The sequence below is a fragment of the Triturus cristatus genome, chromosome 4_2 (genome assembly GCF_964204655.1).
Source record: "Triturus cristatus chromosome 4_2, aTriCri1.1, whole genome shotgun sequence".
In the NCBI taxonomy this organism is placed as follows: domain Eukaryota; kingdom Metazoa; phylum Chordata; class Amphibia; order Caudata; family Salamandridae; genus Triturus; species Triturus cristatus.
The window spans coordinates 243,721,737-243,748,886 of NC_140586.1; the positions used below are offsets into that span (position 1 = coordinate 243,721,737).

The following is a 27,150-nucleotide window of genomic DNA, read 5'->3' on the forward strand; positions in this document are numbered from 1 at the left end:
ATATCCCCGAGTGTAGAAATCCCTATAGTGTCCCATCTGCGAAACCCCTCTAGGGCCGAAACCGGTCGAAGGTGAGATCCCTGCCAGAGGGGGGTGGTGCCGGTCAGCATGCCCCACCATCCCATAGACCTGGACACTCGCCTCCATATCTGGATCACCGTCCGACAGGCCAGAGAGAGCGCGTCCAAGGGCGAGTTACTGTATAGTAGATGAAGCAATGGAGTATCTGCCATGAATAGTCGTTCCACTGCATAAGCTGGGTCTGTCTGGGAGCTGTACCACCATTCATTAATTACCAAGAGCTGCGAAGCCCAGTAATATGCCCGGAAGTCAGCCGCCGCAATCCCGCCGCAGTATGTGGACTGAATGCACGTCGCGAGAGCCACTCGGACTGCCCCCCGCACAGGAACCGGTTCAGGAGCGCATTCTTTGGAGAAACCACGACGGGGGTTAGGATATGGATTGTTCTGCAGCCTGTAAAGCAAGCGTGGCGGGGACACCATTTTAAAAATGGCGGATAGACCATATAGCGAGAGAGGGAGGTGAGACCACACCGTCGTTTTGTCGTGCACCGCTGGGAGCAAGGGAGCTATGTTGTGCGACCACGCCACATTGGGGCATTTTGTGATATATACTCCAAGGTATTTGAAGCCCTCATCCGCGACGATCAGCTGCGAGGCCCAAGCCTGACTCCTCTGCTCTCCGCAAATGGGAAACAGGATAGATTTGGATGGGTTCGCGCACAGCCCGGACGCCTCCCAGAATATGCGTAGAATCTGAAGCACCCGTGGCCCGGTGACCCAGGGATCAGACATGAAAAACAGGGCATCATCCGCATATAACGCAATCTTATCCAAGCACTCCGGCAACCAGACCAGCCCGCGGAAAACCGCATCGAGGCGTACCCATGCTGCCAAGGGCTCAATGGCTAAGATGAATAAGAGCGGGGAGAGAGGGCATCCCTGTCTCGTTTCCCTGCGAATAGGGAAGGGGGCAGAATGATATCCGGCAACACGGACTGTGGCAGTAAGGCTCGTATATAACAGCTTAACGTAGGAGCGAAAACGCGGTCCCAAATTAATAGCCTCTAGGAGTATAAAAAGGTAGGTCCAGCTCAACGAGTCGAATGCCTTATCAATGTCCGCCAGCAGAACGGCTGCGGGGCGTCCCAGACGATGTGCCTCTGCTACCGCACTGTGTGCCCGCAGAATGTTGTGTCTAGTGGAACGTTGCGGCATAAAACCAGATTGGTCTGGATGTACCAGATCCCCGATACGCATGCGGAGGCGGTCGGCCAGAACCTTCCCCAGCAGTTTAGGCTCGAAGTTCAACAGCGATATGGGGCGATATGAGCCCGGATCTTCTGGAGGGCGGCCCGGTTTGAGGAAGTCGACTATCTCGGCGTGCCGCCAGTCCGCCGGCAGGATATCCTGCTCAGAGGCCGCAAATAGCGCATTGAGCAGGTGAGGGACTAAAATCCCCATATGTGGGCACATGAAATCGCACTGGAACCCATTTGGGCCCGGCGCACGCCCCGGGTGCGTATTGGATAGAGCTGCCCGTAGCTTGTCTAGGGAGATGGGTCGGTCCAGGGCCTCCCGCTGGTCATCTGAGAGGCGTTCAGGGGTAATATCTGAGAAAAAGTGATCAATGAGAGGGTCGGCAATTACCTCGTGTTCGTCGTATAATGTCGCAAGTAGTCAGCAAAGGCCTGCACCACCGCCTCTGGGGAAGCACAAACGTCTCCGTCTGGGGACCGCAATAAGGGAACCTGCGTCGGGGAAGCTTTGGCCTGGCACAGTCTATGGAGCATCTGTTTGGACTTATCGCCCCATTGGTAAATCCTATGTTGGGTCGCTAGCCAGACCTCTTTGGCGCTACCAGTGAGCAGCTGGTGCAGTTGCTGCTGTACATGTAGAAGATTGCGACAGTCTCCGGTGTCAGAGCCCTCTACCATTAGAGATTGTAAAGTGGCCTGTCTATCTTCCAATTCTTGTATCTGGGCCAGATGACGCAGTTTCTCCCCGGTACGATAGCTGATAGGTTTAAAGGCCTCCCATAAGACGGTCGGGGACGGGGCAGTCCCGACATTAGATGCAGCATTTCCCTATACCCGACATCTCTGAGCAGCTAGGGGGACATGCGCCACCTGTATGGAGTACGGCGGGTCTGCAGGCGGAGCTTGAGTTTGACTGGTGAATGGTCCGACAGGCCCCGGGGCAGGATAGAGGCGTGGGACACTGTGTACATAACTGTGAGGGAAGAACAAGTAATCTAGGTGCGAGAGGGTGGGGTGGACGGATGATGCAAACGTGTACCCGGCTTCGGAGGGATGAAAGGCCCACCATGCATCTGCCCAACCCAACGTGTGTGACAGTACGTTCAGCTTGGACCTGAGAGGGGAGTGTCTAATGATCTGGCCCGCCACCTGTCCATGGGACCCATTACGTCGTTCCAATCTCCCCCCAGAATCGTCAGGCCACCCGGGAGATCTCCCCACAGCTGTGTTATTTTGTCGATGAAAGTCTGGCCGAGTGGAGGGGGGGGCGTAGATGCTCCCTATAGTGATCTGTTCCCCGGCTGTAGTACCAGAGATGACCGTGAAGCGGCCACCTGGGTCTAGCCAATGTTGTGTAACCTGGAGTGGAACTCTATGGTGGATTAGTACTGCTGTACCACGCGCCCCTCGTGTGAAGCCTGAATGGTACACCGTGACGAACCCATAGCGGGAGAGGCATGGGGCTTTATTGCCCAGGAGATGTGTCTCCTGTAATAGTAGAATGTCGGCTGAGTAGCGCCTCGCCATATGAAGCACCGCCCCCGCTTGACCTTGTTTAGTAAACCCTGCACTTTCCAGGTAAGAATGCGAAGTTCCCCTTGTGGAGGATCACCCGCCATGTGAGCCATGTCTGGTCCTAGAAGTGTAACGCAATAGATGATGTGGATACGTTGGGATATAGTGGTGTATGGATGGTGCATGAACTGTCAAACAAGCAACAAACAACCCTCCCCAATTGTCTACCTTTTTCTGGAGGGTGGAAAAAGTGTTCTCGACAGTGGAAACCCTTGTCTCCGCCTCGGTGATGCGATCAACCGCTTACCAGAGATCCTGGCGGAGGAGCGACACCTCCGAGCCCACAGCGCCGATCTGGGCCTCGAGGGCAGTTCGTGACTGATTGATGGCCTCTAGCAGCGTTGCTGTGTCTGACGACAGGCCTTCCGCAGCCTTCTTCGCAGCCTAGGTGGTGGTGGTGAATTTGTCCATGGTATGTTGCTTGGTGGCCGTCGCACCCTGTTTATCCCTCTCCCATAGCGGCCTGAGGGTCAACCCCGAAGACCTACACCAGAGCAGACCCCACTGTAGTCAGAGATGATGTGGAAGTCTGTAGGAAAGGGGCGTGTGGCAATCCACGGGCTCGTCACCTGCCTCAATGGGTTAGGGGCACCGTATCAGTGTCTCTGGTCGTCACACAATCGTGGCCCTGGCGGATGCACGTGACCGGCCCACCGATGTTTTGGTGCAGTGGGGGGGCCCGCCTGAACGTCGCTAGGTTGCCCCCACTCAGAAAGAGGGCCGACCGCCGATAACGCGGCCCGGTCACCCACTTGTGTCGCCTGCACGGGAGGCCCAAGACACTACGCTGTGTCCCTCTCCTCTGGGAAGTCAGCAAGGGAGGTAGCGGTAAAGTGCATCCGTGTCAGCGCAGATAATGGGCAGGCCACCTAACGGCAAGATCCGGGTCTACAGGCGGTGATGCTTTTCTGTGGCAAGGTGGTTCCCCCAAGGAATGACTCTGCGGTCGGTCAAGATGGCCGCCGATCCAGGATTCAGCCTCCAGCAGACACCCGTCGGAGCCCACTTCCGTGGCAGACCGCCCAGCCCCAGGCAGGCGAACATACTGACCCTCTGGTCCGCCAGAGCAGCCGGGCCCGTGCAGGATCCAGTGAGATCCAAGCCGCTGCCGGGCCCTGCCAGGCCCCGAGCCACAGCGATCAGGCCTGTTGCACGGTGAGTGGGGGAAGGGCACCTCCAAGGGGGCTCCAAGGCCGCAGCGTGTCCGCTCCTATCGTGTTCTCGTTGGCCCCAGGGAGATAGGCCGCTGTCAGTGTTTGGACGGGCGCGCAGACCTGGACCGCGGCCGCCGCTCCCTTGATGTGCACGGCAATCGGTAGTCAGCCACGGCGGCACAGCCACCGCCGCACTCCGGCGCGGCCTCCGACAGATGATCGTGGAGGAAGGCTATCTGGCCTTATATCGCCGCCTGAGCGCCTTAACAGGGCCGTCGTACGTCTCCCGGCAGGCGACCCACCAGAGCTGCTGTTGGGATCCAGGATCATGAAGGATTGTAGCCCTGGAAGGGAGCGAACAGTGGAGCTCTACTGAGATGCATCCGCCATGGTCGCCCCACTGCTCATCTTTGAGAGTTCTTCACTTTTGATACAGGAGATGTTAGGCCAGGCCTTGTTCGTTTTTGGCTGTGAAAATTCTTTGAGGGTGCTGCTAAAGGTGAGCTTTCTTTTGACATAGCTGATTTTTAAGACATATGTGGTAACAAGCATATTGATGTAGGGAAAGAAGCAAGAGCTGTGTCTTTGGATCAAGGTTTAGAGTATGAATCAATATATTTCTGGAGAGGCATCAATTTGTTGCTAAAGGCACTTGACTTTGGTACAGAGGATAGTCTGTTTATATCTCTTTTTAGGGATTTTTAGTTTGGTTTGTAGTATCCGAGATTTAGAGCTGTACCAGGAGTTTTCAATGTTAAGGATTTCCCTTCTGGTAAACCAGTGTTGAGTGAGTTTGTGTTTTAAATGATGGATAGTAGTGAAGTTGACAGCTTTATACATGGTGCATTACAGTTTTTCCAAAAGACATTTTAACCCCTAACTCTTAACGGACCAACTCAGTTTCATCTGCTTGCTTCCTCACTATTAGCATGATCCACAAGATCTTTGTTGCTCCTCATTGACACCAGACGGACTGTCACACAAGCCCTTGTCACCAGCCAACTGGACTACGGCTACACACTAATGAGGTATCACTGCACCTCTTCAAGAGAATGCAAACTATTCAGAACTCAGCAGCCAGACTCATTCTAGACCTCCCTAAATGGACCCACACTACCTCACCACCTCAAGAAATTCCACTGGCTCCCCATACAGAAGAGATGCTAGTTCAGGATGTTGATCCACACCTTCAGACCTCTCCACAACCAGGGACTAGCTTACATAAACCACCGACTGAACTTCCACCTTCCCTCCAGACACCTGCACTCCTCCTCCCTCTTCCTCACCCACACCCCCACATCTGCCGCAGCAACATTGGGGGACCCTCATTCTCCTACCTCGCTGCAAAGCCCTGGTACTTCAACTATGGAACTCATCCTCTCACCCGGAATTCAGAAAAGGACTCAAGACCTGCCTGTTCAACTGAGCCCCCCTGCAGCAGGACTCTCTGCGTCTGGATACCTTCACAGGTGATTAGCCGCACTATACAAATCCAGATTGATTGATTGCAGTATGTGGACTAAAATGACGTATTTTGATGGGATTTGATCCTGAAGAAAATTTGCTGTAGTCATGGTAAGTGGCCTTTTCTATATTTTAGTGAGGGTTTGTTTTGTGCTCTAGGTGGAGTTTTGACCAGAATATGGACGGAATGTGGAAGTGGTTAAATTGTTTCATTTTTATTGGAAGGGCATTATTCGATGACAGATACTTTTGTAATGACATCAAATATCCTTCCTCTGTAATGACTTGATAGCATAGGATGCTGGATGAGGGGGATGAACAACTTTGTCCCTACAGGTGAACAGTATGCTTGTTCGTAGCCAGACTCAACATTGAAATCTACCAAGAATGGGCAGTATGTTGATAGCATTTGACTCTAAGCAATGTATTCAGAAATCTGGTGTATGCAATAAAATGGAGTTAAGCAAGTAGAAGAAAATATGTAATACATGGTTTCATGGGGGTGGGCCATGTAGTGGCGGGGATTGGTTTGCAGGTCATTTTGTCCTTGTGTATGAGAATAATACCTTCCCATTTGATTTGCCTATTTACTTGCAAGTAGCCTTGCAGGATATGTAAGGTACCATAACATGGATTTATAGAGCTTGTCACGATCAACTGGTTCTTCAGAACAGAGGGTTTCCTTATCTTTGTGGATAGCCTCAATTCCTCAAGTGTCGATAGGCATTTCAATTTAAGAGCTTTCCTTTGGATGCTAATCAATATCTCACGGTTGTCAAAAAACTCTGAATGGCCAATGTCGACCAGAAAGTTGCAGACGAAACTGAGCCAGGGGATTTTAAAGGTAGACGAAGATCTAAGACAGTCCTCTATGATAGAACGGTTGAGCACTGTGTATTCGGAGGACCAGATCTTATGCCAGAGCAAGACTGGCTGGATCTTGATCACCTCGGCTAAATAAGGAACTCCCAATTCAGAGTGACAGACAAAGGCTGAACAACTTTTCGGGAAGACAAGGAGACTCCTAAAGAATACATTTTCTGCTAGCTGAAGTGAGTCACCATTCAAGTATCCCAAAGCTCGGACAAATATGTGATGGTTGGTCTACGTTTGGCCTTATAAATGGTCAGATTTTCCTTCGGATGTTTGATGCTCAACTTCTGAAGTTCTGCAGGGCTGTGATGCTTTTGACAAATTGGAACCTCCTTGACTTAATCGCACTGGTCCAGTTTCCATATTTATTAAATAAAATGCCTAGGTATGAAAATGTAGGTGTGAACAAAATCTTAGTACACTTGATAAAAACATCACTGCAGTTTTTGGCTCTTTTCCCAAGTTTCATTATAAAGGTTTTACTGATGTTTATTTTTAAACCATGATTCTGCATAAACTGGGCAAATTCATCAACTAAACGCTGTAGGCCAAGAGGAGTGCGAGCCATTAATACAGCGTCGTCGGCATATAAAAGTGCCGGAATCGAATGGTGCCTGACTTGGGGTAAATCTGTGCACTTACTTGCAATGGTACTGCCTAAGCTATTAAGGTAGAGGTTAAACAAGAATGGAGCGAGTACGTAGCATTGGCAAAATCCTCTTTCTATGTTAAATGACTGGGTGCATTAGCCATTAAGGCCGTATCGTACTCTGCCCCATCCTGATGCGTACAAATCTCCAAGGAAGTTCATAATTGATTGGTCTACACCCATGGTGACCATAATTTGTCATGCACCACAAAGACAGAAGCAGAGGATATGTCTATGAATGCTAAAAACAGGCTGCCTCCTTTAATGAGCACATATTTCCCCATGAGTAAGTTCAGGTTAATGGCCTGCTCTATGGTCCTCACGCCTGGTCGGAACCCATACTGCAAATCTGTTGGACTCTGCCCAATCCTGTAATCTGCCTAGAAGGATGTGACCGGCCACCTTAACCAGAAAGTCCAGCAGAGAGATGGGTCTATATTGTGCTGGAATATTGCTGTCTCCCTTCTCTCCCTTCTTGAATATGGGAACTATAAAGGATTCAGGCCATGTGAATAAGAATCCTTCACTCCGGCAGGCTCTGAAAAGCAGGGTTAAAAAAGGGCCCCAAAGGTCAATATTAGATTTAAACAAATCAAAGCCAGGACTACCTCGTCTAAAGAAAAGTCAGGGTAAATCTGGTCAGACTGGGATGGAATTGTAGCGGGGACACTCGTAGGAGCTGTTATAGGAAGGGCAGTGACAGTGGCATCCTGAATTGAATTGAGATTAATGGGTTAACCATTCAGCCTCTGTGATGGAGATCTAAATACAAGGGCTGTCAGTTGTCAGTTGTATTAAGAAAAGGAGAGTTAATAATGCGCCAGAAAGTAGTAGTGTGATTCGTCAGACTAGCCTCAAGGAATTGGTTCCAGGACTCCTCCTTAAGACTTTTTTTGCGATGTTTAATGGTGAGCTTATAAGCATCTCTGCACTCCCGAAGTTCCTGGGTAGACCTGGGTTGTTTACCAAGAGCTAACTTTTAAACTTCTTAGGGCCTTAGTGCAGGCTGAATCAAATCAACCACAATTCCCTGACCCAGCTTTGTTCTGGTTGACGGTAAGCCCTTCTCTAATACCCGTTTTTATTTGCTCAAAGGCCATGATAATTTTGTGTGCCTCTGCAGATTCGTCTAGACATATGTCAAAAGCCGCCCACTGTTTGGAAACTAATTTTACTAGAAAAATTATTGGATTAAACAAAGGCCACCACTAAATCAATCTTGAGTCCAGTACATAAACCAGGACGTACATCCGGAACCAACAGTTTCTCACTTTGCCAATTTGATTCCCACAGGGCTGTGCTAATGATACTGTACCACGAACACAAGTGCAGCTCGCTCCAGTCCACAGCTCAAGCGCCCTACTGCTCGCGCCAGCCTGCAGTTCGAACCCCAAAAGAAAGAGATATGGGCACAAGTGCGGCCTGCGGTGCCTCTCCAAAGTGCCCAAAATCTGTGTGACACCCCTGAGAGACACCTCCGCGCCGTGGGTCTCTTTCGTCATCCACAGCCAAGCATGCACTGGCCAAATCCTGCTTCCGCTTCGGGTCCCGCACCCAGGAGGACTTCAATGATGTCATATATGCTCCAACTCACAATCGCCAAAATGTGTAATGAAGAGGTCTCTCATGAAGTAAGAAAGGTATGGTGTATTCATAAATATGAGCAGCCACAAAGCGCAAAGCAGCTGGAATCACCTAGCGCTTACAACTGACATCCATAGAATTCCTCCACAGCTCTAGCCCAAGGGTTTCACTCTTAACATTCCGCCCAAGCGCAGGTCCTCCCATGGCTCGAACCACTATGCATAGACTCTCGGAGAGCCCCTCCCCAGGGCGCGAGGGTTGTCACAATGGCAGCATTCTCTAGATCAGTCAGAAGCACGTCGTTTACAGGCGAACCCTTTGAATGTTGTTCCTCTGGGTAACTGGATCTGAATAGTTTCAGAGCAGCAGCAAACTAACCACCATGAAGATGCTAAAACAATCCAGACTAAGGCAATAGTAATTGACTGACTGTTGTTTTATGGGATTTTTGTTAAAACAGCCTATGTACTGCGCTCTAATACCCTTGGGTCATATACGCGCTTTATAAAACATTCTAAATAAATATGTAGAACACAACACAGTTGGCAAAACACTGTACGACCCTTCTTAAAATGGCATAACAAGGATCCTCAAAATGCAAATTTTCTTCCCCAATGAGTTGCCACAGTGGGTAACCATCACCAAAACCCTAGCCTATTATGGTCTGTGAAATTCAATGTAGCAAATAACCTGTGTACACGCTTCAACACAGTGTAATGACAATCCCTCCTTAAAGACCTATTGGCTTGAGCATATGCTTTTCACAATAAATAAGTCAGACCTACTGTCTTTATTGTACCATTTCATAACTAACAGATCAGGGCTACACTCTTGGTCATTGGACTGTCTCCATAACCAACTCTGTCCTGCTGTACTGAGCATAACCTTTATCTCAAGGCAAAAAATGTAACTACAAGCACGGTATTGCAGTGGAAGTTCACCACTTATGCCCAATCAAAATCTGTACTCTATGGAATCATAGCACTGAGTAGTGCTTCGTAAGGGTTTTAGTTTTTTAATCACATAAGGTATGGCGATAGCTGCAAGCTCCTAAAAATAGGACTCTGACATTAATAACTTCGAGATTACGAAACTGCAGCAAAACCTATTTAAAGTTCCTTGCACAACTTGTAGATGAAACAAATTGAACTACTGCAGTAGATGCTGGGTATCCCGGATGCTCGCCAGCTGTGCAGAACTCTGGAATCTTCATAAGCTTTTAGCAAGGGAAATCTTGAAAATAGGGTTGAGAATTTGTTAAAGGGTCTTCTCTGAGAGGAGTGAATCATTCTACGCTTGCCAACCTGGTGGACGACGAGCTAGAGAACCTTAAGACACTCCTATTAAAGTGAGACTTAGAGTGAGTAGCCACATGGGGTGCAGCATGGGGTCAGTTTAAAAAAAACTCATGATCCAGAGACATTGTCATAAGGAATATTAGTGATACCTCTCTTTTTTCCCCTCCCTTTGTCAGTCTTTATTTAAAGCACATTACATTTGTTTTGTGCCTCATCTCAAAGTCCTAATCCTTTTTGCTGGTGTTTTATCTTTTAACCCGTAATGGCTCCCCACTACCGCAGAATGTACAAAATTGGATTTTTCTAGAGGAGAAAATAATCTCCATAAGTGCCAATAAGAGGAAACAAATATGCAAAAACCATGCATATTGCAATGATTATTCATTCATATTTCTTTAGTTGACAGTTTTCTCTTGGTAGGTAATTATGCGAGAAAAATAAATTGTTATACCTTGCACTTCTAATTTACGTTGGCTCAGATTACACAGTTAAATCAACAACTTTTACGGCTTTCTTACCTCTAGCCCCCCCTCATTTCTTACCCTTGTCTTCTCTTTCGTCCCAAGGGTAGAGAACGGCAAACCTCATAAAGAGCCTCCATGGATTGCGCTGGTTCAGGAGAAGAGGCGGAAATCAGCCCCTCTGCCCCCAGGGACTCCTCCAAGGGTCCCCACCGAAGAACAACTGCAAAGCCCTGCCCAGGACCGGGTAAGCCGGACCTCTCTCCGGAAGCCACCACTTCAGCCCAAGCCTTACAACCCCTTTGATGATGACGAAGATGATGAGCCAGAGGCCGGTGAGACCTCACTGAACCAAAGCCACCCTTGGTACGGTATCACACCCACCAGCAGCCCAAAGGCCAAGAAGCGAGCAGCCCCTAAGGCACCTAATGCCTCCCCTCTAGGTAAGAGCATACTTTAGGGGTACAGGCTACAGGACTGTCTAGAAAACTGAAACCTGTTTTCTCTTCTATTGTGGAGGAACCATCTCTGTTTCTTATTACATGTTGGTCAAAAAAACTATTCTGCAGAAATAAGAGTTTCCATCCAAATCAAGATTACCGGTTTGCAGTAAAATGTGCATCTTTGTGTTTTTCCTTGGGCACTTTCTTACGTGAAAAGCTGGTAGAATACATCACGGGACAAGTGCTCTGAATGACAGAAAGGCCTGTGGAAATCAATGCGCAAACTTTAATTCCAGAGGTTCATCTTTATTCTGTGGATTGAAACTTGTATTGGCACAGTTATACTGCAAAAAGTAACTGCCGTACCCCATAGTATTGTTAATTGTGGGAGAGATATTACTGCAACCTTTTTCACATAGGACTCGTAATGACTTCTTCAAGGGTTTTGGGGTGGTGGGATACTTTTTACAAGTGACTTTTTTCCTGGGCTAACCCTTGAGTACTTCATTAGTGCTTTGTGTTCCAGCAGCAAACTTCTCTCACTATATCTCTCATTGTATGTTCACAGCTCGGCATACCAGACTCCATCCAGCCTCTCGGACCTCGCACTCAGAGCCATCCTCCTGTACTCCGTCTCCAGCTCTCAGCATAGAGAGTCTATCTTCAGACCCTTCCCTGAATGAAACAGTCAGCAAGAGCTCCTCAGAGCCTGCTGTGCATGCCGCAGCCCTCTGCCCCACCAACGGTGACCCAACACCTGCCAGGCTTTCTGCTGGTGAGCTGGCTCATCACCCGGCCGATCTGGCTACTTCGCCGCAGAGCAGCAGGAGTTCCTCATGCGGCAGTCTGAAGTCCAGCCCACACCGGCCTCCACCTCCTAAGCCAACAGTACCCTCTGCTGCTGCTTCTTCCCAAGAGGGCAGTGAGAGTGGTACTTCACCAACACCGAAAACACAGCCAAAGGTAAGCCACATCACACTGAAAATCAGCCAAGGAAGGTGGAGTTGTGATGTACTGATACAGAATGTGCGAGGAACCCTGTGGATGTGAAGTCATTCACATGTACAGATGTTGTTTGGTCTCCTGAGGGTGGTGTCAGTGCTACAAAGGTAAGAAGAAGCAATGAGCTCTGGAAAACCTCCAGATAAAAGTATGGGATTTCTTGGGTGTACTATCCCTAAGGTAGGGTACAGAAGATGTGAGGGCTTCTGTGGCGATATCTATAATGCAGTCACACAGGCTAGGAAGGTTACGTAGGGATAAAATCAGCGATGTTCGGGCACCTGGGAATTCTTTAAATGATTTATTGATACAGAAGGTGTGAGTACACCTAGGGAGTGATATCCATGATGAACCAGTACAGTAGGTGTGAGGGTGCCTGTGTATGGGACGGTGTCTGGGTTTGCTGTCAATGTCTTAACAGGAGGTTTGAGGATTACCTAGGGATGACAAAAGTGATTCACCGATACAGATGGTATGTGGGGATTACATCAGTGACACAGATATAAGCACTACTAGGTATATTTTCTCAGTGGAGCACACATACGGAGGGCGTGAGTGGCACGGAGAAAGATATGAGTGATACACAGATACAGAGGATGGAAGGGCCACTGCTTCTGGGCTTATGGCAGTAACATTCAAACAGTTCATTGTTCCTTCACTGTGCCTTTCTCTTACAGTCCTCTTGTAAAGAGAACCCATTTAACAGGAAAGCCTCACCCGCCGCCTCACCTGTCATTTCTTCGTCAACAAGGAAAAGCACCAAAGGCCCTAAACCGGCACGGCCCCCTGCCCCAGGGCACGGCTTCCCACTGGTTAAACGCAAGGTAAGAAGAAACAGAAAATGCCTGAAGGGGAACTATTGGGGAAAGCGACACCATAAAGACAGATCTCTCACATCCCACAGAGACACTGAATACATTGTCTGCTCTTGCCCCAGAGAGATGAGGGACCATCTTCTAACCTCCCACAAAGAGACCATCCTCTGAGAATTGAGGCACTGCCCCTTCAATCCAGAGAGAAATTAGGAACTGGCCTTTCACTTCCCTAGAAAAAACCAGTGACCAAATTCTGAGGATGCAGAATTGCCTCTTCACCCCTCCCAGAAAATGAAGGTTCAAACTCACTTCTCACAAAGAAAGAAGTGATGAATGTCTGAAAATGCAGACATGACCCATGACCCCTTCAGATTAATTAGAGGCAGACCTTTTGTCAATTGCCACTAAGAAATCACTTCCAAAAGGTAAACATAGAACTTTCATCTCCTCACAGAAATCTGACACAGACCTTGCACTTCCCCTAGCAAAATAAGGAAGAGAGCCCTCCTCCTTTCTACAAAGAAATCAAAAAGATCTCTCATGTAAAGGGTTAATTACCCGAGACTGCACAGCACCATCAGTTTTTACTCTGTGATAACCACGTGTCTCTGTCTGCTCCTGGGTAGGTACAAGCAGACCAGTACATCCCAGAGGAAGATATCCACGGGGAGCTGAACACTATTGAGCGTCAGCTTGATGAGATGGAGCGGCGCGGGATCGAGCTGGAGAGCAAACTGCGCAGTTTAGATAGCGGTAAGAGGGGATGTACCATTCTTGTGAAATAGGGAGTGCTGTGCTAGGTTAGATAAGCTGTACAAGTCCAGTGAAAAAGCTTTGTTTACATAACTTTAAAGTGGACTGTATCATTCCTGTTCAAGACAGGAGGAGCGTACCGTACAAGTGGTAAGCAGTGCCTCATAGTCTCCATTAAAATTAGAGGTGCTTAGCATAGAAAGTGGTTACAAGCCTATCCTATTTCTTTTAACGATGGGGGAAGTTTAGGTAGACAATGGTAATATGGGTCATTTTATTCCAGTTCAAGGTGGAAGTTTATATCATTGTCCGATTTACAGTTTGGCGGACAATCTGACTCAAAAGAGTACCCTGCGCCACAAGTCCTTAAGTCTTCCCACCTCATGTAGAGGTTGACAGACCTTAAGTATTCCGTTGACTGATCCTCTGTTGGCTCCATCAACTGAATAATTTCTCAAACATCCTTTTTTAGGTCTCGTGTGACGTAAGCAGCGCATGTGCTGCTCTCGTCTTACGAGGCTTCTTCCTCGTCCCAGCTACGCCTTCAGTGTTGATTTGTGCGCGTCGTTTGGCGTCACAAATCATGATGAAGGCAGTGCAATGATTGCATGCAAGGCATGTCAATCGCTGCTTTGTTGCCACCCTGTCTCCTTTTAGCCACGCCCGCCGGGATTTGATCTTTTACCGGCGGCGTGACATTCTCCCCTTTATTGCTCCCGACGCACTTTTTTGTTTGCATTGGGGCACTGGCATAATGCCATTCAGCAGACCCTAAATCAGAGTGCGAGTTTACATCGGAGCGCGGTGCCCATATATCTTAAATACAAATGGGTACTACAAATCCCAGAATTATTTTTTTGTTTTTTATGAAAGTCTTGTTAGGAACGTGCTGCCCCAGTTGCATGGAGCCGTTTGACAACTAAGGCGCACCACAAACTGAACCTTCATGACTTAAAAATGGCATTTTAATCACAACAGACTTTGGGGAGACTGCTGCAGATGGGCACTAGATCCATTTGGGCTGGCACCCTAAGGGATCCCTTCTAAAGTCTGTGCTGTGCTATCATCACTGTTCTGTGGGGAACTATCAGAGATAGCCCACACGTTTCTGGAGTGTGCATGGGAGTGATGGATACACAGGTAATTCTAACAAGATTTCTGGGAAAAAGGCTGCAGCCTATTGGTGCTCAGTTTCTAAATACATAATAACTAAAAAAGCCTCGGATTTCACAGACAGTTCTGAAAATAAAATCTCGTGAAATATTTGAAAATGTAAGTATGCGCATAGGGGAGCTTAATGGCTGCAACATATTATGCATGTGACTTCTGGAAATGTGTGTGCGCTCAGCTGTCTTTGGGGCTGAATAGGGTGAGAGGCTTGCATCCGTCTGTTTTCCCTTGACCTCCAGCAGGGTCGCACTGGGACCCTGGCACCAAAATAGTGAAAACGCTTAAAAAGTGGCCCACGTTTGCAAATTGTGGCAGTTTTTACCTGTAAAGACACGCTGTATATGTATTTAGCACGGTATGGTAGACTGCATGGATTTGAGCTTGTTGCAGTCAGTGTTTGTTTTATTATCGGGGAAATCAGCAGTATAAACTGTCCCAACAGACTATAAATCAGGAGCACAAACAGCCAAACAAGCATTTGCAATGCAATAGGTCTCGCATGTACGCGAGTTTGAGCTAGTGGCATTGAAAAGGACAATGCCTTTTATTTATGTTTTGGCTTTGAAAACATAAATAAAATGCTTTGTCATTTACAATGCCAATAGCTTAAATGCGCGACCTATTGCATTGCAAATGCTTGTTAGGATGGTCGGTGTAATGTCTTTGATGTTTTTCCTGCCCATCACTGCCAGAAAACAACTGGCTATGAAGGACAGAAAAAAACTCCCAGGGTGTAGGAGTCATTAGTTTGTTGTTTTTCAAAACTAAATTCAACTTTGGGGGTTTATGAAAAACAAAAAAATAGTTAGAAGTTGGGTTAACTGTCATTAAAACCAACAGTGGCCATCCACCAAACTTTTAATACCCTGCAAGGAACCACCTGCTGAGCTGGAGGTCAACTCTAAATTTATTGGAGGGTAGACTGTCAGGGTGGCAGAGGTAATGTCCTCTGCCATACTTATGGACTGTACTCCGTCCACCAAACATTAAATTAGGCCTCTAGACTTTAATAAACGGGGCCATATTTTTCCAGTAGAGATGAGAGGAGCTTAGGTTAGACAGTGGTAAGAGAGGCCATGTCGTCTCCATTCAACATCGAAGGACCATGGGTTATACCGAGGTTACAGGGGCTATATCATTCAGATTCAAGGGAAGACTGGCGTTGTTTAATAAAAAGTAGGGCTGCAAGTTTCTTGTTAAGGATGAAATTAAGTGGGATTAAGGTAGGGTGGACTTTGCCTTTCTGGGTAAATGGAAGAGATTAACTAAGACTGTAATTTAGATTGTGGTGAGATGGCTGTAAGAGGGACATACTATTCCAGTGATATTGAGCTTAGCTTAGACTCGCATAGAAGGATTGTTTAATTCCTGTAAATGAGGAGGCCCATCACTTATACAGCTGTGAGCTTGACTGTAGTATTCTTACAAAGTGGATCATGTGGTTTAAGGAAAAAGTTGCATACCGTGTAAGCATCTGTTTGTGGCATGTAATGCTGTAGATTCACATCCTATGCATACTCCTGCCACCTAGTGTGGGGCTCGGATGGGTGCAAGTTGTTTTTCTTCTAAGAAATCTTTTGAGTCAAGAGGTAGAGTGACTCCTCCTCTTGGTGATAATGCACATGGGCATCAACCCCATTGATAGTGTGAAAAGAAGTGATAAGTAAAAAGATATCCATGGATAAGAGGAAACGGAGATATTAGAAAATACTGCAACGGCCACAGGCCTCTCGGGAGGAGGGTGGGTGCATGTGAATCTACAGTACTGCATCCCAAGAACAGATGTTTCCAGAGTAAGTAACATTCTCCGTTCGAGTCGTGTTGCTGTAGATGCACATGATGTGCATAGATCTGAATCTATGTAACTATCCATCTGACAATGCCTGACTTGGATATAGCCTTCCCTTTATGAGATTGGGAGAAAGCCACAAAAAGTTGTGTCTTTCTAAATGTCCTACTCCTATAGGGTTCGCTTTACATCCAAAGTATGGAAAGTCCGTTCCGTAACTGAGTGTGGCTGTGGAAAAAAAAAACAGGTAGGTCGATTGACTGATTAAGATGTAATTGAGATACTGTCTTAGTTAGGAATTTGGGGTTGGTGCCTGAGGACAACCCTGTCTATCTGTATTTGGAAAAAAGTTATTTCAGGAATAATGCTTGAAGCTCACTGACATGCCTGAGTGAGGTAATAGAAATTATAAATGATGCTTTCCAAGAGTGGAATTGAAGGGGCTCAAATGGATAACCAATGAGTCATGTAAGTACAGTTTTAAGATTCCATGAGGGTGCTGGTGGAACCCAAGGAGGAATCACTCTTATGAGACCTTCCATTAAGACTTTAATAAACTGGTATTTTGAAGAGAGAAATATCTATTCTGAAGATATGCAGCTACTGCGGCTAGATGTAAGCGTATGGAGGTAAAGGCTAGCCCAGAAATCTGTAAGTGAAGCAAGTAACAAATAATGTTCTGTATTGTAGCTTTGAAAGGGTCAAGTTGATTTGAGTGACAGTAGCAGACAAACCTTTTCCATTTGGCTGCATAGCAGGACCGTGTGGTAGGTCTGAGGATTTCCTTGAATGCGCAAGCACTCAGGTGGAAGATTAAGGTATCCAAAATCTTGGACCTCAGGGTCCAGATTGCAAGGTTCAGAGACCTGGGATCTAGGTGCCTCGTTTCTCAATGCTTCTGTGTGAGAAGTAGGGCTTTGAACTCCTCTTTGAAGTGTGTTTGATATTCTGTGTTTGCCAGGTGGAATGGTTGGAGTTTTGGAAGTGAGCATAAGACCATAACCATGTTCGATAATGTAGGAAGCTGGCTCAATATATACTATACCAACATGAGGTATTGTGTGCACAGAGTCCAGTGGAACCCCAAAGGTAGGCAGAGGTAAAATAAGATAGCACCTTACTCTCTATTTGTGGTAGTGTGGGCGAACAGTAAGGCTTTATCTGAGGGTAGTGTCAAGCATTTGTTGTACATACACAGGCAGCAAATTGTGTCACACTCAAAGATTGAACTCGGACCAATATGTTTTTATTAATGATATTATTTAATTTCTAGAACCAAGCCAAGCCTGGTGCAGGTAAGTGAAATAAATACTTTGCAAAATAGTATGCAGTGTTTTATAGTTGAATACAGGTTCAAATGCAGTTGATTGAATTACAGGTAAGTCAATGTTTCGAAATTACTTTTCAGTTACTTTACAGACTACTTTGTACGTTACTTTTTAGACCACGTTTGAGTCACTTTTTCTATTCAGTGTGATATGCCTAGATATCACACTGGGACATTTCCTAGAGAAAAGGTAAGTAAATCAGTTTTTGTACATTTGCAGTTTTTCAGTGTTTCATACAAAACCAACTCCACACTTGGAACAATTTTCAAGGAAAAACAGTCACTGTATTCCTATGGAGAAAAATTAAGTTAATGGTTTGCAGGTAAGTACAAGTTTGTGGGAGTAGGTATTCTGAGGTTAGAACCAGGGTTCCCCCAGGGTCAAGGATGCACTCCTGAAAAACCCTCAGCGGCACTAGGGCGGCCGGGTGCAGAGTGCTGAAGCCCAATGTTATCCAATGGGGAATAGGGGGTCTACTGTTGGTGGCTGCTCACAAGCAGGCCACAACGTTGTGGGAGCAAAGGTCCTGGTGTTAGGCTCAGGGCAAAGGGGGATCAGAGTTAGTATCCAAAGTACAACAGCAGGGGCGGCTGGGTGCAGGGTGCTATTTTGGCATTGGGTCCCCTATTGTTTTCAATGGGGATTCTCCGGTTGCAACAAACACTGCAGGCTCGGGGGCGAAGATCTTCTGGAGGTGACCACCAGTTGGAGAGGTAAGTTGGGATGTCTGGGGATGCTGGGACATCATCGGTTGGGGCACCCAAGGCCGTGGGACATCGGGTGCAGGAGTGTCTTTAGGGGTTGGGTTTTTCTCACCAGCTCCGGTCGCGGTCAGGGGAGTCCTCCAGAAAGGGGCTGCAGGCTTCGCGTGAGAGATTCGGGGCAGGTCAGAGATCACCAGATCTCAGGTCAGGATCGTCTGCGAGACCGCCTCGTGGTGTTGGGCCACCGGAACTCGGGCCGTAGGTGTCTGGTGCAGACTCACAGTTTTGGCTGGGCCCATAGTCGGTTGGTGAGCAAATTCGATTTACACGGGAGACAAAGTCTTGGGTTTGGAAGGCAGGGCAGGTCCTTCGGATTCTTGAGGCTGCTGGCTGCAGGACACACTAGGATTTCGCTGGAGCAGGTTTAGGTGGGGACAGGCCGGTAGGGCTGGGGCCAAGTCAGTGGGTGTCCTCCTCTTCTTAGTTTCTTTGGTCCTTCTTCTTCTCTTCTTGCCGGTTCTTGTCTGAGGAGGCAAGCTTCAGGGGTGCCACTAAATACTAGATTTAGGGGCGTTACAGGTAAGTAAAGGTTGGGCCCAATGGGTCCCTTCCTTGGGGTGGGTGCACCCCCTATTATGCCACCCTCTAGTGGGAGGGGGGCATATGCCTCTCTCTGGTTGGCTGGGTCCCCCCATCTGCAAGATGGTAGGGACTGAGAGTTGTGCTTCACCTCGCCTTCACCACCTGAAGGGTGGGGTTGGAAAAGGTGGGTACACCTCCCTTCCTCACTTGGTTTTCCTGCCGATTTTCCCACCCAAAGTGGGGGTCAGAACCAGTGGTATCCAGTTGCTGGAAGCATCAAAGGGCTGGGATAGCCCACAAAGGCGGCAAGCCTTTGAAGCTTCTCTTTCGTGGACCCTGCTCATCCTGGGGGAGGAGGCTTGTCACCTCGTCCTAGGATGGTGTATTGTTTCCGACCCCTGAGAGCAGCAGGCTCTTGACCCAGGGGTACAGAAACATGTCTGGTGGTGGCAGCTGGGGAGCAGCCACTCAGCCAGGACACTAGTGTTAGGTCGTTTTTCAGGGGAAATCTCTAAGTTGCCCTCTGATTGTATTTTTCATTAAATCCCACACTGGCATCAGTGTAGGTTTAATGTGCTGAGACCTTTGATACCAAACTTCCCAGTTTTCAGTAAAGCCATTATTGTGCTGTGGAGTTCGTAATGCCAAACTCCCAGCACCATATACTCTTGATGGCATTACTGCACTTACAATGTCTAAGAATTGGCTTAGACACTGTAGGGGTAAAGTGCTCATGCACCTGTACCCTCACCACTAGTATAGTGCACCCAGCTAGAGGGTGGCTGACCTATGCCAGGGCAGTGGGTTGTAGGCATGGCACACAGGGATGTGTGCCATGTGGGCTCTTCAGTTTGTTCAGCACCAAAATACGCAGCCTGCAATGGCAGTGTGTGTGTGTGTGCAAAGGTATAGGGCCTCTAAGGGTGGCACAATAAGTGCTGCAGCGCTTAGAGGCCTTCCCTGGCCACAGTGCCATTGGTCCCTGTGGTACCATTTACAAGGGACTGACCTGTGGCCAAAGAGTGCCAATTGGGTTTGGTTTTCAATGCAGTTTAGGGAAAGAACATAGGCCCTGGTTACCTGTTTGGTAGGAACCCAGGGCACACTCAGTCAAAGTACATCAGCAGTTTGGCTAAAAGTGGGGGTTACCATGCAAAAAGAGGGCACTTTATTACACATAATATTTAAGACCCACTGGTCTGAGGTGATTGTTTGCCAGGTGCCCTTGTTGACGTCCCCCAACAGGTGTTTTGTGGTCGTGGCGGAGGCAAGTCAGGGTTTGGTGGCGGATGTAGCTCCTTTTTGGGAGATACCCTTGCCTCTGGAGCTGTTGCCCCTATTGGTCTAAAATAACCCCTGCAAGATGATTGCTAGCACCAGGTGCGCTGGTATGAGGTGGAGGTTCCAGAGGAGGTGGTTTTTGAACTTCCACGGTAGGATGGGCAGCGGAAGGAACTACAAGGAGCTGGTGTGTGAAGGGCCCCCATTGCTTTCGCAGTTTCCATACACTTTTTTCTTTTCTCTAGAGTTTGGTCCACCTGTGGGTCAAAAAGATGATCCTCATCAAAAGGCATGTTCAGCAGATTTTGCTGAACTTTGGCTTAAAGCCAGAAATATGTAGCCATGCATGTCTGCGGAGGAGAATTCTAGTATTCACCCTCCTAGCCGTGGTTTCAGCTGGGTCTAGGGCACAGCGAATGGAAGTATTAGAAATAAACTTGCCTTTTGATACTATTTCCTGGCCACGTTTCCTATGCTTCTGAGGGAGGTATTGGAGAAGCTCCTCCATTTTTTGTCCCAGTGGGCATGGTCTTATTTTGCAAGGAGCCCCATGGAATTAACAATACGCCAGTGGTTGGTTGATTACACTGCCAACCTTTTCTTCACGCATTTGCTCTCTATATCTGGTGGTGGGGCATCTCTGCTGGCCTGGGAGTTTGCTCGTTTACGGGCACTGGTGATGACTAGTTAGTCAGGGAGGAAGCTGACCACAAATATAAATAGGGTCAGATGGAGAACCATATATTTTTTATCCACCCTAGATGTTAGACCTTATGGAAGGAGCCATCTCTACTAATCAGTTCTTGGAAGGATGCAGGGTCATCAGGAGGGGAGGGGCAGCCAGGGTACAGGTCTGTGTCCCCTGGTGGGTCTATATCATAGCAATGCCCGGGTCACCTTGTGGGGGAGTATCAAACGTGTCCACCCCAACCACGCTCCTGTGTCAGAATGTGGAGAACCCTGAGGTGTAATGTCAATGGGGTCCCCAGTTGAAGGAGATGATGAGGACGAAGGCAAAGGTGGGGTAATGGGTGGTAGTGGTGATGGTGGTGCAAGAGGTATGGGGCTAGCAGCCTTTCCTGTCTTGTTGTGTAGTTTTGCAGGAATTGGTGCATCCAAAGCTTCCTGGAAGGAAAGCTCCAGTTGAGAGGATGGAGTAGCAGGTCCTGAAGGGCAGGCAATGATGTAGCCCATCTGAGGGTGGATGACCAGCTGCCTTTGCCTTCAATTAAGCTGTACCTGGAGCTTATGAAGGATGGGCTCAACTGACGCGCTGGCGTCAGACTTGTATGTTGTTACCGAGGTCTTCGGTTCAGAAATAATCTTTTGTTTCCGCACCGAAAGGCCGCTCGGTGCTGAGACGGATAAAGTTGATGCCAAGGGTCAGCTCAGTTCCGGGGTGGTCGGAGCCAAAGTGCTCGTCTTGCAAGATTTCTGTGCTGTACTCACAGACTGCTGAGTAGGTGTAAGGTCCTCTTTCTACAGGTCAGAGCTACCTTCAAGGGAGAAAGTCTCTTTTTCTGCAGTCAATGGCTGTGGGTGTTGTTCCCCCTCTACGCCGCTGGGACCGAAATGGTCTGGCGTATCTTCTACGCTCCTCTGCAACATCTCGAGTTGACAGTCTGGATGATTGGAAAGAGTCTTCTTGGAGCAAAAGGAGCAGCAGGTGTCCTAGTCAGCCTTTGGTGGATTCCGATGACATGCACAAATTACAGATCTGATGTAGATCGGACTGAGGGTATTTTGCATGGCTGCAAGGACAACTGCGAAAGGGAATCTGTTCCCTCACTGTTGAGGCATGGTGGAAAGACGCAACAGAGATGGGAGTAGGCCGTGACGTGCAAGGCGCAGGAGGGGCCGTGGTCGATACGACCCTGGCTTGATCAAAGTCTTTGAAGTAAGTCCCGATGGAGGGAAGGTTCTGTGTGAACCAAAAAGAGCACTGCAACGGTGTTGAACCAGAGGACAGGAACACACATCCGAATCAGACGGTGGAAAGAAAACACTCAATGGAGTTGATGCCCATGCTCATTATCACCAAGAGGAGGAGTCACTCTACCTCGTGACTCGAAATACTTCTTCGAAGAAAAACATCTTGCACTCATTCAGGCCCAACTCTACAGCCACACATGCTTTGAACTGGGATATACCCTACTTATGTGAGCAAGGAGATTGTTTAACTTGTGCTAAGAAGAGTTGTACCTTTCTTGTGTGGCAGTTCAATTGTTTTTATTATTTGTGTGTATAGTGCTACTTGTGTAGCACAAACACAGCAGGGGAGTAACATAGCACTGAATATCAGTTGGGAGGCTGGGTCTAAGATTTAAGATTGTTAACAATGACTAGGTAAGAAGTGGGTTCTTATTGTGGAGGGTTGTATAGTGTGATGAGTGCTACTCGGCCATAGGAATTTTGTCTAAGCTAAGGCATGCCTGTGGTGTTCTGTCAGCAATTTTCTTGAATTCTGCCTCTTGTCTGAATGTATTTCAATAAACAGTGCCACAGCAGTGGGTCGAAAGGTCACACATCACACTGAAAAGCGGGCCTAATGGAACAGTCACTGGAGCCGTTGTTGTCTTTTGTTTCTTGGAGTCAGACCACACCTCTCAGTACGTTACCAGCCCTGTTTGTGTGACGGAATAGGTTTCCGGGGCTCATCCACCCCTTTTGATTTAACATGCTTATTTTGCTAGTTCTGCACTATTGGTCGCTGTGCCGTGGGTAGTTTTACGGGAGTATGCCACCTCTCTGACTATGGGAGGTAATTTACCCCCAGTGCATTTCCCCTCTTATTTGCAGTGGTTACCTAGAACAGTGCCACCCATCTCGGTGTCAGTATGAGGTTTTCCATGGATTAGCAGCTCTCTGTGTTGTGTGTTAGTTACACAGGCCTTTGTCGCCTCTCTGGATATGGTGAAGTAGTTTGTAGTGCGTGTACCAGCCCTTTGCATTTTGTGGTACCTTTCAAAACCTATACTAAACACATCTCTACCCCAGGAGTGACAAGATAATTTCCATCGGTTGTACCCACCTCTTTTGGAGTGATTTAATAATCTCCCATGCTCTACTAACCATTTCACTTTATTGGGTACATTTCTGCACCATCTGTGGTAAGATAATTACCCTTCATTGTACATTCTTTCTCAGTGTGATAGGTTGCTACCCAGAATTGACCACTCCTCTCATATTTCCCCCCTGCTTTGCAGAGACCGAGGATGATGATGAGCTGCTGGTGGACTGGTTCAGGCTGATCCATGAGAAGCACATGCTGGTGCGGAGGGAGTCTGAGCTCGTCTATGTGTAAGTGTGCTTCTTCCACGCAATGAGTACAGATGGCTGTTGCAAAATCTGAGTTTCATAGGGCCAATCGAGCAGATGCAGCTCCGGGGCAAGGATTTTGGAGCACGAGGAAACATTTGATTTTGATGTTTGGGTGCTGCCCATTCCCCACTTGAATCTTCAACCAACAGGGTATTTAGCAAGGGCCTTTGTTGTAATCTGACACGTACTGATGCTGTAAGTCAACCATCTGCAGTCACTTCCATCATCAAAACTTGATTTATTTGGAATATATTCCATAAAATCACGTAAGTACACATATAAAAGTAAAATATTACATCACTTAACAATAGAACATCGCAATGTTCTCACAAATACAGCAAACATACAACAATATAATTATAAAACAGATGCATTACGCATAAAGAATAGATAAAAAGAAATGGCATTTAGCCTGTAACGGGCTAGCAGAGTCAAAGCTAAATATTCTACTTGGCTACTTCATCCAATTGCTTTTTTATTATGATTGCTGCCATAAGGAATGTACCCACGATGAGAAACACTGTAGTAACTGAAGGCATAATAAGAAAATGGACCACGTTTGTTATATCCAGCACTTTTAAATAACAGTCAGATTAACCTAGGCTCTGGTTCTTTAAAATAAAATGGAGGGGGAGGAGGGTCAAAAATACAATACAAATGCATACATGGTTGTTGCAGTATTTTGTGACAATGGAGTGGGGTGATAATCCCACAGGAAATTGTAGAAAATATTAATAAATTACAAAATGAAATGAGTGATTAAGTTCCTGGTGCACAAAAAATATTTGCAGTTGCGAAAACTCCAATTTGGAGTTTGCAACAGCACCAAATTTACATACGTACCATTCTCTTTCTAGAAGTCAATAACGCTTTGCTGACTCATGACTGGATACTGAAAGGATCATTCTGTGGGCTTCCCTTCAAAATAATGAACTGATAACCGACGTATCTATTCACAAACCATTGAAAAGTTAGACTTCCAAGATGGAGTGGTTAGTTATTTGCAAAAGGGAAGGGGGGCCCTTTAGTCCCCATCACGAACTGTGAAAAAAGTGTTAGGGGTAGTAGGCAGTGGTCCGGTAGACATCTGCCGACTCTCACAAAAACATACAAAACAATCATTGACATACCCAATAGGTCTCGCCTTTGAGACCTTATAAGTGTTTAGCCATGGAACACTTGCATAACTAAATACTTATAAGGTCCCAAAAGCGAGACCTATTGGCTATGCCAAGCGGCCGTGGGGCCGCGAAAGTGATCGCGCACATGCACTGTAGCCCTAGGCTGGCCTGGTAGCACTTTTTGGAGCCCTCTCAATAAGTCTCGCCAGACCAGCGCATGCGCTGGGTCAGGCGAGACCTAAAAATGTGTGTATGTGTGTGTGTGTGTATATATTTATCCACTGAAAAAACAAAAGGTTACAGGGCCGTTAATCGTTAAGATAAATCAAATTTAAAACACCTGTAAACTGAATTTTTTTTTTTTTTACAGGGACTGTATAGTTCTGCTCAGATTTCGTGCAAAACCATAGAAATTCAGCAGCTATTGTTACCTGAGCTAACTAACTTAATTCCCCGCAATGCACAGTTTTTGACCTCACATATTGCATCACTCATGACATGGTCAGTGACATCACTGATGACATCTCAAATTACATCACTCATGACATCATCCAGTAGGTATGTTTCGTAAGAGTTTGAGTGTTAAAGATATATATTTACCTACTACAAAAGTTAGATTAGTATACTAGGTGCACTACTAACAAGTGATACTATTTCTAACATATGTGATCTGAGTGGTTGTGTGACTGTCTCTATCAGTATGTGAGTGAGTGGCTCTATGTGTGTGTGAGTGGGTGTGTTAATGGCTGTATGGGTGGGTGAGTGGATGTGTGAGTGGGTATCTGAATGGCTGTATGAGGGAGTGACTGGGTGTGTAATTGGCTGCATGGGTGAGTGAGTGGCTGTTTGAGTGGGTGGTTAAGTGAGTTGGTGTGTGAGTGGCTGTATTGGAGAGTGTGTGAGTGGATGTATGGGTAAGTGAGTGGATGTGGAAATGCTTGTGCGGATGTGTGCATGGGTATGTAAGTGGTTGTGATGTGTATGGATGAATAAATGGGTGTGTGAGTAGCTGTATGGGTGAGTGGCTGTATTGGTAAGTGAGTGACTGTATGGGTGGGTGAGTGGCTGTAAGTGGCTCTATGGTTGAGTTACTGGATGTATATGTGGGTTTATGGGTGAGTGAGTGGCTGGTTGAGTGGGTGTATGGATAAATGAATGGCTGTATTGCCATTGGTGTCTGTGTGAGTGGCTGTATTGGTGAGAGAGTGAGCAGGTGGGTGGTTGTATGGATGTGTGAATGTATATGTAAGTGATTGTGTGGGTGAGTAAATGGGTATGTGAGTAGCTGTATGGGTGAGTGAGTCTGCGTGAGAAGCTGTATGGGTGAGTTGGGGCTTTATGAGTAAATGAGTGGGTGTGTGAGTGGCTCTATGGATGAGTGAGTAGGTGTGTGAGTGGTTGTATGGGTCTGTGAATGGGTATGGGAGTGGGTGTGTGAGTGGTTATATGGGGGTATGAGTGGTTCTATGGATGATGTCATCAGTGATGTCATTTGAGCTGTTATCAGTGATGTCACTGACCATGTCATGAGTGATGCAATATGTGAGGTCATAAGCAAGGTGTAAGTTAAGTTAGCTGTGGTAACTATAACTGCTGAATTTCTATGGATTGGTGCTTGTAAAATGTGAACCAAACAATTTCCTAACTATAACGTCCCTGTAACCTAACTGTAACCTGTAACCTTTGAGAGTGGGTCTGTTACTGCCTGCATAGCTCTGAGTGGGTGTGTGGGAATGGCTGTGTGGGCCTGTAAGTGGATGTGTAAGTGGATGCATGGGTCTGTGAGTAGGTGTGTGAATACCTGCATGGGTATATAAGTGTGTTTATGAATGTCTGCAAAGGTCTACAAGTGGGTGCTTCAGTGGGTCTGAGAGTGGGTGTCTGAGTGGCTGTGTGGGTCTGTGAGTGGGTGTGTGTCACTGACTGTCTGGACCTCTGAGTGGATGTGAAAATGCCAGCATAAAATTGTGAGTGGGTGTGTGAGTTCCTATGTGGGTCTGTAATTGGATGTGAGAGTGAATCTGTGGGTCTGTAAGTGGATGCAAGGGTCTGTGAGTGGGTTTGTGAGCACCTGCATAGGTGTATGAGTCTGTCTGTGAGTACTTGTGTGGGTGTGTGAGTAGGTCTGTCAGTGCCTCCATGGATTTCTGAGTGAGTGGGTATGTGAATGCCTGCGTGGTCTTTGTCAGTAGGTATGAGAGTGCATGTGGGGGTCTGTGAGTGGGTGTGAGACTGCCTGTGTGGGTTTGTGAGTGTCTGTGGGACTGGGAGTGGGTGTGGGAGAGGGTCTGTGAGTGGGTATATAAGTGTCTGTGTGGGTATGTGAGTGTCTGTGTGGTCTGTCAGTGGGTGTGAAAGTGTCTCAGTAGGTTTGAGAGTGGGTGCATCAGGGTCTGAGTGTACATTTTGTTTTATAACTTTTTCAGGTGAATTTGTGAATCCGTCGCAAAGTTACACTGGGGCCGCGCTGAACATCACTGCGGATTCACTGAGTCTCGCACATG

At 47.2% G+C, this 27,150-nt stretch overlaps 1 protein-coding gene across 2 annotated transcripts in view; it reads left to right on the forward strand.

The window, feature by feature from the left end:
- Positions 1–27,150, forward strand: part of MICALL1 (MICAL like 1) — a 330,253-nt gene that overhangs the window by 123,004 nt on the left and 180,099 nt on the right. For both annotated transcript variants that reach the window (XM_085601407.1, XM_085601409.1), the window contains exons 9-13: positions 10,443–10,780; positions 11,349–11,743; positions 12,460–12,606; positions 13,224–13,350; positions 23,411–23,504. In XM_085601407.1, the coding sequence (XP_085457533.1) occupies positions 10,443–10,780; positions 11,349–11,743; positions 12,460–12,606; positions 13,224–13,350; positions 23,411–23,504 (1,101 nt within the window). The remainder of the gene's footprint in view (positions 1–10,442; positions 10,781–11,348; positions 11,744–12,459; positions 12,607–13,223; positions 13,351–23,410; positions 23,505–27,150) is intronic.